The sequence below is a fragment of the Periplaneta americana genome, chromosome 2 (genome assembly GCF_040183065.1).
Source record: "Periplaneta americana isolate PAMFEO1 chromosome 2, P.americana_PAMFEO1_priV1, whole genome shotgun sequence".
Taxonomy (NCBI): Eukaryota; Metazoa; Arthropoda; class Insecta; order Blattodea; family Blattidae; genus Periplaneta; species Periplaneta americana.
The window spans coordinates 12,556,469-12,570,538 of NC_091118.1; the positions used below are offsets into that span (position 1 = coordinate 12,556,469).

Consider the following 14,070-nt stretch of genomic DNA (forward strand, 5'->3'; position numbering starts at 1 on the left):
AACAATAAAAGGGAGCGAGTAATTTAAAAATCCATAACGCAAGAAGTTTAAAAATGGCGTCTCAACACCTGATAAGGGCACAAATACACACGAAATGTTATGCAATGCATTCCACTCATATCAAAGAGTGTTTAATTTTTTTTTTTGAAATTCAATTTACCGGAAACAACAATAAAAGGGAGCGAGTGATTTAAAAATCCATAGCGCAAGAAGTTTAAAAATGGCGTCTCAACACCTGATAAGGGCACAAATACACACGAAATGTTATGCAATGCATTCCACTCATATCAAAGAGTGTTTAATTTTTTTTAATTCAATTTACCGGAAACAACAATAAAAGGGAGCGAGTGATTTAAAAATCCATAGCGCAAGAAGTTTAAAAATGGCGTCTCAACACCTGATAAGGGCACAAATACACACGAAATGTTATGCAATGCATTCCACTCATATCAAAGAGTGTTTAATTTTTTTTTTTTGAAATTCAATTTACCGGAAACAACAATAAAAGGGAGCGAGTGATTTAAAAATCCATAGCGCAAGAAGTTTAAAAATGGCGTCTCAACACCTGATAAGGGCACAAATACACACGAAATGTTATGCAATGCATTCCACTCATATCAAAGAGTGTTTAATTTTTTTTTAATTCAATTTACCGGGAACAACAATAAAAGGGAGCGAGTGATTTAAAAATCCATAGCGCAAGAAGTTTAAAATGGCGTCTCAACACCTGATAAGGGCACAAATACACACGAAATGTTATGCAATGCATTCCACTCATATCAAAGAGTGTTTAATTTTTTTTTTTAATTCAATTTACCGGAAACAATAAAAGGGAGCTAGTGATTTAAAAATCCATGACGCAAGAAGTTTAAAAATGACGTCTCAACACCTGATAAGGGCACAAATACCCACAAAATATTATGCTATGCATTCCACACATAGCACAGCATATGTTTATTTTTAAATTAATTACTCAGTGCTTACTTAAGGGAAAAAATTCCTCTATTCAAAACCCAACTCTCTTTCTTTTTAAAATGAGGAGAAACGAGTAGTGTTGACACACAAATCTCTGCTGGCTTTGTTGGCTGGTCACTATAGGACTGCCATTTTCAGGCAATGCAGTCTATATTATATTCCCATGTTCGTTATGGTCAGCAGCGAAGGACTGAGTGGTAAGAAAGCGGATCAACTTGGCAGTTATACACTCTGCAATGTTTCCAATTGTTATTTATTATTTCGAATATCAGGCATAGCTTACAAGTTATCACAGATCACAACTGTAGGACTATACACACTGACACAAACAGCTGGATGGACGAGAAAGACAGACAGACAGACAGGTAATTAAGAAAGACAGAACCTTTATCACACGGTGAGTGGATTGTTGTTCAACCTCTGTGAATAGTATAACAAGCTGTTGACTTGTGGTACCAGTCACGTGATTTATCTATACTGATATCTTATTAATATTTATTTTAAGATGAAAGTCATTGAGTTATCTTACCGTTAGGCCTACATTGCAACTTTATTTATTCATAACTCTTTCTCCTATTTGTTATCTTCAAGCACCACTTGTTATTATCCACTCTTCCTTGCTTGTGTAAGCTGTCTCACAGCTTTATCTGGCTGTTTGTTAACCGGTAGATAAGGCACTATATAACTCCTCAGAAACAGGGCTGCATCACTACTAATTCTCGTTTTCAACCAAGTGGTTTTTGGTTCGAACTTCTTCACTTTTCTCTCCGTGTACAAAGTCTGTGGACGATTGTGTTCGGAATTGACCAGAACTCCGTCACTGTTGGTAGCACCGTTCTTCGTTTCGCTCAGTGTTAACATAACTTCATTTTCAATTCACAAGGTAAGTTCTGGCTGTGTAACAACAGCTTCTTCTTCTTCTTCTTCTTCTTCTTCTTCTTCTTCTTCTTCTTCATAATCACTTATTATAATGACGTAGAAACTGATCATAATTATAGATTTGCAGGCTGGAAATAAAATAAAATAATATATTATTTAATTTGATACAAAACAAAAAACAAAAGCTAAGACGAATAGCAAAAATTTCAAAAATGGCCAAGAATTTGGTACTAAAACTGCAAAAATGAAACTAAAACGAAACAAGTCCAAAAACTGTGGGTTTTACAGCCAGAAGTCAATGATGAATATTTATGTAATCTATAGTCCTATAGTAGGGCCTAACAATATCTGTAACTTCTTAGATAAAAGGTAACATACTAGCAACATCCAGGCCTTGGCGATTATGGTATTGTTCTAGCACTACTGATATTTCAGGATGTGCAAAGAAGCAACTGTAGATTTCTATGGTAACGAACGTGTGAAGTTGTTACAAGTATCTACATGTCAAGTGTGGTACTGTAATGAACTGCAAACAAGAGAAAATCAGTAATAAATGTTAAAGTAACCAAAACAGTGGCGGCTCCTGCATATTACTTAAGAGGAGGAAAGAAATTAACAGCACGAAATGACACCTTCTTGAATGAATCTACAAATTAGCCCACATGCAATAGCAATAATCTGTTCTTGTAAACTGAGTTTCCTAAATTGTCCAAAATATATTATGATTTCACTTCCATTCATTGTTGAATAATTGCACAAATTAACAATTACAAGGAAATTCACAACCTCGTAGCATTTTTCGAGCACACTACAGCATCACACGTGTTGGAAGAGACTAGCTACTAACTCGTAACCGGAACCGTTTTACGGAAATGGGAATGGGAAATAATCTGAGGAAAGCGAGAACACTGCACCCACCCACGTGGTCTGTGTTGCCACATGTACATTTTACAAGTTCAGTATCACATACTTTTGAAGAATGTCAGTTCTTGTAAAGTCATACTATCATTATTGTTCAAAGCTGCCGGTGGCCGATTAATTTTTTATGTTAAAAATGATGTAGTTTCAAGTGCCTACTTTCAGTTTCAAATATATTTGTACAAAACTGACAACTTGGCTGTTGCCTGTCTAGTAAACAATGAATAGAAGTGAATTTCAGGGCCCAACTACGTAGAACTACTTCCTCTTTGTTTTACATAAACCCGACTTTAACTTTCAAATATCCACGAAAGTTTCAAACCATGAATAGTAGCCTATGTAAAGTGCAATGAATAATATTTTTGATTTATAGTTTTAAAAAAAGTTTACATGGTGTCTTTCATAGCGTTGCGTTACAACTGTTTTTGTTGTCTCTCCTCCTAGACGTGTTATAGTCCGGTTGAATGCAGCATCGTTAGATGGCAGCGGTAGCGAGCTTGCTGCACGACCAGTCGGTTTCTATTTCCCGCCCATGCGCTGATTCAGAGGAGGATCTCCTCCCTCTCCGTTCATTTACTTGCTTTAAAACTCTGCTTCTTTCTCTGGCCGCTAGTGCGCTGTTGTCTATGTGTGTTAACTGCAGTAGAGGAGGAATGGAGTGCCTTTCCTCTACACAGACAATCTCGCATCTTTCTCACAGTTTTCTACAGCACATGAGCGCGCGTCGTTTAAAACTCGATCAACCGAGATTTCTTACAGCTGTGAACTTAACAATTATCGAATCTTCCTCGAATTTCAAGGCACATATTTTATTTAGTATTTACTTTCAAAAGAAGAAAATGTGAGGAGGACGTTCCTTCCTTCCCTCCCCCGAGGAACCGCCACTGAACCTAGATGTGATTTGTCTAAACATGGGAACGTAGCTAATGTGCCCACAGCTCTATGATATTCTGAGGCTAGCCCTTGACATTAGGCAGGAGAGTGAAGCTGTATTATTGTCGTCCAACACTTTGAGAAGGAATTTTTACATACTTGGTAACATATTTTACCAAAGCGAAGTACTTGATAGATGGAAGTGACCTTGAAAGCTACAATCCCAATTTTTTGTTTTGTGATTATTATTAATTTACAGGAACTACTCCAATTCTAATACCATTTATAGTATGTATTGAAACAATCAGAAATATAATTCGAACCGGAACATCCCTTACAGTAGCTGTAAGATAGATAAGTAGGCCTACTAGTAATTTTTAAATAATATTTCAATGCTTCACTGTTATTCTTGCTTTCTGGTGTACAAGGATGGCAAAGCCCAACCCTATTCCCGACTTGAAACAGCGAGTGAAGACCCTGGAGGGACAGGTTCGACTGCTGCTTCCTGTCATAGAGGAAGTCAGGGTCCTCAAGGAGAGGTTGGACTCGTGGTCCCTGCATGGCCTGGAGGCAAGGAAGGAAGAGGAAAAAGTAGGGAGCAGCAACGACATTGAGGAGAGATTGAAGCTGAAAGAGAGGGAACTGAGAGAGACACAAGCTGAAATGAAGGAGCTGAGAGAAGAATCGGAAAGAGTAAGAGTTCCGCTGTTGCCATGTTTACAGTTACTGCTGAACACCTTAGATTGGGTCACAGTAAGGCTTTATTCCACAGAACTAGTTGCTCGTACCAGACATTCAGAAAATGGGTGATGAGGGAAATTGGAAAGGAGTTAAGACCAGTTTTTAGATATGTAGAAAATGCGAAGATAGAATTAGAAATGTCGTGTTGTTTAGTGCAATACATTCAGTAGTTGGTTGTGAGTTATTCTGTTTCTCATCGTATTGCCACCTTACTGACTGGGCTACGTCTGAACCTGATTCCTTTGTGGTTACAGGAGAAAGTAGAACTGAGGCAGAAATATGAAGGAGAGCACCAGTTGCGGCTCCAGCAGGAAGAAGTAAGTGATGAGCTGTTACCATGGTTACAGATACAGTAATTGGACAGTTGAGGGTACAGTGAAGGTTGGAGCAGTAAGCACGAAAAACTTTAAAATAGGCAGACATGCAGACGCTAAGGTGTGTTCAAATGGGCACTTAATTGAATGATAAATATGGGTACTCCATTATACAGGGACATCATTTTATTTTTACTAACATTTTTAATATTAACCTGGCTACATCCTTGGATTAAGGTCTACAACCGGAACCACTGCTTGTTCCCCCTTCTAAGACTGGAGTTCGATGATACTGGCGTAAAATAGAAATCACTCTACTAGGTATAGGAGGGAAGAAAAGTAGTTCATCCATTTACGTAAACTAGGAAGTATCGCGATTTTGAGTTCGATAATTTTCATTAGGTTTTTGTTTAATCAAAATACAGTACTGTATTAACACTTAGTGTTTTTACTAACGAATTGAGCTATCCATTCGGACGTATTCATTATGCAGTGTATATTGTACTGTTACAGCACATTAGCGTACAATATAGAGAATGAAGTTAAATTGAAAAATAATCATAATATGGATATTTAAACACATTTTTGAAAATGGTGGCCATTCATTTCGATACAGGCTTCAGTTCTTTTGTGCATATTATCGCACTATAGACTATTGTACCTAATTCCAATAACCAGTTTCGTCCTTCGTACTAGTAACTCATGTTGAAATAATTCTGTACCTACTCTATAAAAGAGTACCTTACGTACTGTAAATTCAATCTTCACTTCTGCCCGATCCGAAAAGATAAAATTACTCAGACATGCTATCTACTGTCCGTCCAAGAGGTTTTGTCGCAGGATCGTAGAAAGGAGGGGGAATCACGTGACAGTTAATTACTTAACGAGGCCCGTCTGTTTAAGTTATTTTAAACAGTTGTATAATATTACGTAGACGTTCAATTCCTAACAGAAATTAATGTTTTCAGAAAAGAGCTAAGACAGCCGAGCTACTAGACTTTACAGAGAGGCGAACAGAAGCAGGTGGGGGAAACCGGGATGCGACGTAGGCAAACGGACGACAGTACGTGTGCGAAAATAAAATTCAATATTGAAAGCTCTTTCGTCACTGGAAAACGCGAACATATTTCTGGAACGTACTATACTCAGTAACTCAGTACTGCACACGCGTCCTCTGTTCTGTGTGGAGAACCATTGGAAGTTTACTAGTAGAGGGGGTGAGAGTGAAGTATATTAAAAAATTCAGGTACAATAAAAATTGAAGTAAAAATAAAATGATGTCCCTGTATATCGCAATGTAGTGACAGTAAGCGTACTGGCAATATCTGAAAGACGAAGATGGCGATAGCTAAGTGACAGGAGGCCGAGGACAGTGAAGAGGTTTGAGTGGGTTAGGTGAGGGGATAGCTAAAGTGTGATTTATATGTGCTTTTTGTATTTGCCTTGAACAAGCTTCCTTATTCGCCAGCCAATTTACTGGCTATATTTTCTAATGAAGCTGCTTATTTATTTCACTAGCGTCTTATTTTGAATTCCCATTGACTGAAACACACTCAATGACAAGTTGAACGTGTGCAACATTAATGCTCAGTGAAAGCGATAAGCCGGTTGATTTTACTAGCAGCTTCCAAAGTAATGGGATGTCAGGACTTCAGGGACTGAATCTCTGAACAACTGGCGAATACATCTGCCTTCAGTGCAGGCATGAGCGGTGATACAGGCAGCTGTCTACAAACCACATTTGATAAGACACATGTGTGGCATGATGTGTTGTCCTTGTCCTGTATAACTGGGTCCTCCAAGGGTAGTTCCTTGAAATACAAAGGATAACTTATGTTCTCCGAGCTTGTGATGAAACTTTTTAGAGAAAATTATATGCAGGATGAGAGGTTTTACTTTAAAGCCTTTATTCGTAGGTAGCTGTTGTCTCATTTCCTGATGCTGTATACCGGCCATCAGCTTGATTCCTTCATGAAACCTGTTGCTTCAAGTCAGACTATCACCTAACTAGCTGAGCTTTCTCTAAACCAGAATTGCTTATATTACAGAGTTACCAGCAACACCTGGGGAAGCTCCGACAAAAACTGGAGTCTGTGCGAGAAATGAGGCGCCAGATGGAAGAAGTAAGTGTGACCCGTTACCATGGTTACAGTTACGAGGGAGTTTACCAGCTCTATTTAGTCATTTCAAATTTTAATAATGATCAAAATAAAAATAGTTACAATAAAAAGTATTATTATTATTATTATTATTATTATTATTATTATTATTATTATCACAAAATCATCATCATCATAATCATCATAATCATCATAATCATCATCAAAATAGTCATGTTTCTAATCAAGTTATCGGCATTTGAGTTTTTTCTCAACCAGATTTGTTTTTAATTATAGAGTAAGGAGAAGGAACTGCGAATCCTACGAAAAGAACTGCAGGTAGAGCCTAAAAGGCGAGGAACTGAAGAAGGTGGCAGATGACATGCAAGCTGCAGTTGGAGAGCAAATTTAATTTCAGTTTTCAGACTAGAACTACTACCACCACTTTATTACTGCTACTACTACTGCTATAACTACTAATAGTACTGACATTGCTGTACTTATGGCTACTGTCTCTACTATTGACATTACTGTAGTTATGGATACGGTTACTACTACTGACATTACTGTAGTTATGGATACTGTCACTACTACTGACATTATTGTAGTTATGGCTAGTATCGCTACTAGTGATATTTCTGTAGTTATAGCTACTGTCGCTACCGCAGACATTACTGGAATTATGCCTACTGTCACTACTACTGACATTGCTGTAGTTATGGCTACTGTGTACTACTGACATTACTGTAGTTCTGGCTACTGTCGCTACTAGTGACATTACTGTAGTTATGCCTACTGTCACTACTACTGACATTACTTTAGTTATGGCTACTGTCACTACTATTGACATTGGTGTATTTATGGCTACTGACACTAATACTGACATCAATGTAATTATGTCTACTGTCGATACTACTGATATTACTATAGTTATGGCTACTGGCACTACTACTGACATTACTGTTGTTATACCTACTGTCACTACTGTTGTCATTGCTGTAGTTATGGTTACTGTCGCTACTATTGACATTCCTGTAGTTATGCCTACTGCCACACATACTGACATTACTGTAGTTATGAATATTGTCATTACTACTGACATTACTGTAATTATGCTACTGTCACTACTACTGTTTACTGTAGTTGTGGCTACTGTCACTACTACTGCCATCAGCTTCACTCAGCCTAGTGAACTGTCACCTAGCTGACTGAGCTTCCTCTGACCAGATTGTTTTGTCTGCTGCAGGAGCTCAGAGCTGCGGCTGAGGTCAGGCCCAACCTACAGCAGAAGGACAGCGAAGGCAGGACTGAGCTACACCGGGCAGCGGAGCGGGGGGACACACACAGGGTGCAGCTGCTCCTGGATGCAGGCAGCCTGGTGAACGCCGAGGATCATGATGGCCGCACGCCCTTGTGGCTGGCAGCACGTGAAGGACGCCAGGATGCGTGCAGGGCGCTGCTGGCTGCCGGGGCGCGGCCGAATATGAAGGGAGGACTATCTGGCGGCACTGCTCTGCATGGGGCTGCATACAATGGGCACCGTGCAGTGTGTGAGCTGCTGCTGGCAGCTGGGGCGCGGCCCAACGAGCCTGCTGATGCAAACCAGTGGACTGCACTGCACTGTGCAGCACGTACTGGCCACGCCCCAGTGGTGCAGCTGCTGTTGCAGCATGGCGCAGAGCGGGGGGCGAGGAATAAGGAGGGTCGGACAGCCCTGGACATAGCCCGTCAGATTTTCACAAAAGTGGAGGCCATGCTACAGGAGTGAGCAGGCGCAGTGCTGACAACATGACAGCTATGCCATTATAGCACAGTAACCAGCGGGAATATGTTGTGTTGGCATCACTGCTCTGCGTGTAATGCTGTTACTTCATTGCTCTAGGCTGTCGTTACTTTCGTGTTGTGTGGCTTTGTTGTGATTGGAGCTTGATACGCCACTGACGATTATTATTATTATTATTATTATTATTATTATTATTATTATTATTATTATTATTATTATTATTATTATTATTATTATTATTACCATCATCAACATTCGATTGTCTTTATAATTATTGTTCAAATTGCTGTACACATTGTCCAAATAAAAATATAGAAAAATTGTTGATGTTTGTATCACTGTCTGTGTCAAACTTATACAGAATTATTGTTATTATTGTGTGATTGTGATACGCCACTGATCGTTCAGTATCTCAACTAGACTATTTCAAGCACAGTAAGTTAGTTGCCTTGATGACCTTGATACGCCACTGGCTGCCGCTAGTGTTCCTGCTGCTCACATGCACATCAATACTACGGCCATTTTTATTCCTATATTTTTTCGCAATAAGCCTATCAGAAGAAAAGCATTTCTGTAGGCATCAATGTTCCTTCACGAACTCGACATTCACAGCTAGAATATTAAAATAATGAAATAATCCTTCCTTAACAAAAACAAAACAAAGCTAGCTCACCTTCTAAAATATGTGTTCAAATTGGTAGCCCTCAGCTGCTTTACAATGTGTCACTCGATCATAGAAATCAATTAAGGAATGACTTAACCAGGCTTTAAGGAATATCTTGGAACAATTCCATTTTTATTTAGAAACATTGAATTTGTACAGAAGTATCAAGTGTGGGTACTTTTTGAAAAGTTCTTAATGAGTACTATTCAAAAGTAAAATAATATATTGGGTGTTCCATTTAAAATAAGAGAGTTGGAATTACTTACGGTTAAACCGGAAGTAGAAAAAACTCGGTAATACCATTATTGAGTTCCTAGTATATGGTTATACCCACATACCAAGTTTCATGTCACTGAACCGTATGCTTCAAAAGTTATTTAGGTGGTGCGAAACTTTTAACTAACTCTGTATATATGGATATATCCCCGCGCTCTCATGGTTAACATTCGGCAGGTCTTTGAAATTTAATTGCGTTATTGTTTTTAATTTCTTATGTCGCCGCTCCAATCACTCGCCTCAATTTCAATATTGCAACCAATAAGCTGCTTCCATTATTAAATGACACCTATGAGGGCTGTCAGCGACTGCTTATTCAATATATTCGCAGCTACCCTCCATATCTGCTGGAGGCCGTCTCCTCTATCCGCAACCTGAGGACGCGCCATGCCGTGGTGATATGGACCCACAATACATGGAATAATAATAATAATAATAATAATAATAACAATAACAATAACAATAATAGCCATTTAACAATATAACAAACTAGTGCTTATTCTTATCGAGGAAGTAGATGTGACAACGTGACGCTTAGAGTGAAACCTACAGAGCAACAATCGGTCGGCAAAATGATGTTTCAAAAGCACACCGCACGTTATCGTATGATGCCGACATGTTAAGCATGAGAGCGCGGCGATAATAGCTACAAGTTATCACAGATTACAACTGTAGGACTATAGACAAGGACGCAAACAGCTGGATGGACGAGAAAGATAGACAGACAGACAAGTAATTAAAAAGACAGAATCTTTATCACACGGTGAGTGGATTGTTGTGCAGTCTCTGGACACGATAACAAGCTCTTGACCTGCGATACAAATCCCGTGATTTATCTGAACTGATATCTTATTAATATTTAATTTAAAATGAAAGTCATTGCGTTATCCTATCATTAGGGCTACATTACAACTTTATTTATTCATAACCCTTTCTCCTATTGGCTGTCTTCAAGCGCCACTTGTATGATCCACTCTTCCTTGCTTGTGTAAGCTGTCTGACAGCTTTATCTGGCTGTTTGTTAACCGGTAGATAAGGCACTATATAACTCCTCAGAAGCAGGGCTGCGTCACTACTCATTCTCGTTTTCAACCAAGTGGTTTTTGGTTCGAACTTCTTCACTTTTCTCTCTGTGTACAAAGTCTGTGGACGATTGTGTTCGAAATTGACCAGAACTCCGTGACTGTTGGTAGCACCTTTCTTCGTTTCGCTCAGTGTTAACATAACTTCATTTTCAATTCACAAGGTAAGTTCTGACTATGTAACAACAGCTTCTTCTTCATAATCACATATTATAGCGACATAGGAATTGATCATATAGATTGGCAGGCTGGAATTCTTACTATTCACATTATGTTGGTAGCACTGGTTATTGATAAATCCACCTTACACTCAGTAATGGCTTCATGTAAGGTCACATGATCACGTGCCCTCCCAACTGTACGTGGAATTGTCTAGGTTATGCTCGTAGTTTTGTATTTTTCCATTCCCTGCCTAATGTTATTGCTGGGGCCTGTTTCTCAAAACTCGTGGACTAGTAATACCAGTCTGTACAGTAGTAATATTAGTTTTTTTCACAAGTCTGTGTTTCTGGAAACTACAAGGGTAAAGTTGTAGTTACCAGTTCAGAGACTAGTAATATTACTCGATTTCACCATTTCACAAGTGATTTTGTTTCTCAAAATGCTAATCTAGTTGATTATACTAGTATTTAACAGGAATATTCCTACAAGACTCTAAAGACTGGTGATTTCTATATTATCAGTTACCAGAGACAACCATTCTCAGATAATTAAAACAAAATATTGTATTTATATTTTTTTAAATATATTATGTGGTTTAGTGATTCCGATTGAAGTGATGAAGTAGTTGTGAGAAGAGCTAGCACTGTTTAAATATAATGAACAGTTTAGATAAAGTGCTGAAAAGCTTGGAGAGTTGTTAAATATAGTGGAACGTGCCATAACAAGACACACAAATGGAAGTCATGCATTATCAGCAAAGCTTCAAATACAAATTGCTCTACAAATTGGGATGTTGATTATTTTCCAATGCCATCAGGTCTTTCTGTCCTAGACCAACAACACATGCAGAATTTTTTCCTAATAATCTAATACCAATTCATCAACTGCAGTAATTTTTGCTGGCTTTCCTCCTCCACTGCCAGTTCTTCCGGCATTGTCAACTTTAACCTACAAATTAAATATAAAACGACACTAATTTATGAATTAGATCAAATGTAAAATTGAAAAAAAAAAATAGCGAATTCTTCATCAAGTCATGAGCTGCATTCGTGTCGGCAGTAGACTCACTAGCTACATAATATGTTCATATTATGATAGTAACTGTGAACTTGAATTCCTACTTATCAAAGCTGCTTTCTTAGTGTTGGGCCAGTAAGTGTCCCTAACGTATGCATAATCTTTGTTCTGAGGTATCAGTCCCACAGCCTCACACATTACAACATTTTTTGTCCATTCGTTTACTTTATAATTTTTTGTTGTTATGCTTGAAAAAGCACTGAATAGTGTATCCTTTGATTCATTAATAATATTTAGTATAGTTAATTTGCTTTCAATTGATGGAATTTCAACCGAAAAGAGAAATAAAAACCAAAACACAAAACAACTTAGCCTTCTAACCTCAAATAACAATACCTACCAATGACTATAAACAAATGAACTCAATCAGCTAACTAGTGAAAGAGATCATGTAACTAGTGAAAAATTGTCACAAGTTACTAGACTGGTAAAATAGTTTGAGAAACAGAATCTACTAGAGCTGGTGAAATATACTCTGGTAACTAGTAACTGGTGAAATACTAAACAAGTATTTTTGAGAAACAGGCCCCTGTCCGATCAGGACTGGCACTTGCAGCAATGTGGCAACAAGGGCTGGTCACATTTCCACAGCGGACTGCTCTTGTCAAGCTGTTTTCTCTTCAATGAATACGCGTACTTCTGGTTGGTGTGGGCGGTGGGTAGCAAGGAGAAAAATTTTCTTGTCTTCGGTCAGAGAGATTTTGTGACTAAAAACACGAGAAAGTAAAACTCCAAAAAGTAAAACCATTTTCCACGCATTGGCGCCACTGTATTACTTACTTACTGGCTTTTAAGGAACCCGGAGGCTCATTGCCGCCCTCACATAAGCCCCCATTGGTCCCTATCCTGAACAAGATTAATCTATTCTCTATCATCATATCCCACCTCCCTCAAATCCATTTTAATATTATCTTCCCATCTACGTCTCGGCCTCCCTAAAGGTCTTTTTCCCTCCGGCCTCCCAACTAGCACTGTATATGCATTTCTGGATTCGCCCATACGTGCTACATGCCCTGCCCATCTCAAACGTCTGGATTTAATGTTCATAATTATGTCAGGTGAAGAATACAATGCGTGCAGTTCTGCGTTGTGTAACTTTCTCCATTCTCCTGTAACTTCATCCCTCTTAGCCCCAAATATTTTCCTAAGCACCTTATTCTCAAACACCCTTAACCTATGTTCCTCTCTCAAAGTGAGAGTCCAACAACCGGTAATATAACTGTTTTATAAATTCTAACTTTCAGGTTTTTTGAGAGCAGACTGGATGATAAAAGCTTCTCAACCGAATAATAACAGGCATTTCCCATATTTATTCTGCGTTTAATTTCCTCCCGAGCATCATTTATATTTGTTACTGTTGCTCCAAGATATTTCAATTTTTCCACCTCTTCAAAAGATAAATTTCCAATTTTTATATTTCCATTTCGTACAATATTCTCGTCACGAGACATTATCATATACTTTGTCTATTCGGGATTTACTTCCAAACCTATCTCTTTACTTGCTTTCAGTAAAATTCCCGCGTTTTCCCTAATTGTTTGTGGATTTTCTCCTAACATATTCACGTCATCCGCATAGACAAGCAGCTGATGTAACCCGTTCAATTCCCAACCCTCTCTGTTACCCTGGACTTTCCTAATGGCAAACTCTAGAGCAAAGTTCAAAAGTAAAGGTGACAGTGCATCTCCTTGTTTTAGCCCGCAGTGAATTGGAAAAGCATCCACTGTATTACACTGTACCAAAATGAATTGTTTCGAGTACTGTTACCCCGCTACGTAATCCAGCCGACAGACTGCGTAATTGCACAGCGGGAGTATTTCAACAACATTTGTAACCGAATTAGTCACTTCACTCCTGGTCATAAACAGGGGCATTATTTCGACCCTTGCAAGATTTTTAAGTAAGATCTTATAAAGTAATTTCGTTTACTGCGCCCCCATTTTTCCTGTGACATTGATTATTTCCCGTAAAGTAAACCCGGGTAAACTTGATCGCTGGGGTGAAGTTAACCATTAAAAATATAAGAATTTAAGACACGTCGAATACACAGAAAGTGTCTTTACAATTTATTTTTTCCCCTCTTTCCTAAGTCCTTTTTAATATCTTGTTACACAGGCCTATAGCGCTGATATCATACTTTATTTATTTCTTTTTTTGTTTTATGGTAAATTTTGCTTCACTTTACAGTGCGTTGCATGTATCCACATAGACTACGCATCTAGTTTAG

The 14,070-nt window shown here is 38.4% G+C and overlaps 2 protein-coding genes across 2 annotated transcripts in view; both read left to right on the forward strand.

Annotated features, from left to right (window-relative positions):
* Window positions 1–1,674: 1,674 nt before the first annotated feature.
* LOC138713724 (26S proteasome non-ATPase regulatory subunit 10-like) lies at window positions 1,675–8,921 on the forward strand. Its single transcript, XM_069846041.1, has 5 exons — window positions 1,675–1,858; window positions 4,074–4,338; window positions 4,641–4,703; window positions 6,749–6,823; window positions 8,046–8,921. The coding sequence occupies exons 2-5, from the start codon at window positions 4,075–4,077 to the stop codon at window positions 8,565–8,567; spliced, it is 924 nt and encodes a 307-aa protein (XP_069702142.1). The 5' UTR covers window positions 1,675–1,858; window position 4,074; the 3' UTR covers window positions 8,568–8,921.
* Window positions 8,922–10,611: 1,690 nt separating this feature from the next.
* The window catches only part of LOC138713461 (golgin subfamily A member 6-like protein 22), a 76,540-nt gene continuing 73,081 nt past the window's right edge, over window positions 10,612–14,070 (forward strand). The window contains exon 1 of the mRNA XM_069845612.1: window positions 10,612–10,768. The gene's annotated coding sequence lies outside the window, so the exon portion shown is untranslated. The remainder of the gene's footprint in view (window positions 10,769–14,070) is intronic.

Excerpts from the sequence above, each read along its gene's own strand:
- LOC138713724 (XM_069846041.1), top strand. The coding sequence starts at position 4,075 with ATGGCAAAGCCCAACCCTATTCCCGACTTGAAACAGCGAGTGAAGACC. Across the intron at positions 4,339-4,640 it reads TGAGAGAAGAATCGGAAAGA|GAGAAAGTAGAACTGAGGCA; the intron begins GTAAGAGTTCCG and ends TTGTGGTTACAG. Across the intron at positions 4,704-6,748 it reads TGCGGCTCCAGCAGGAAGAA|AGTTACCAGCAACACCTGGG; the intron begins GTAAGTGATGAG and ends CTTATATTACAG.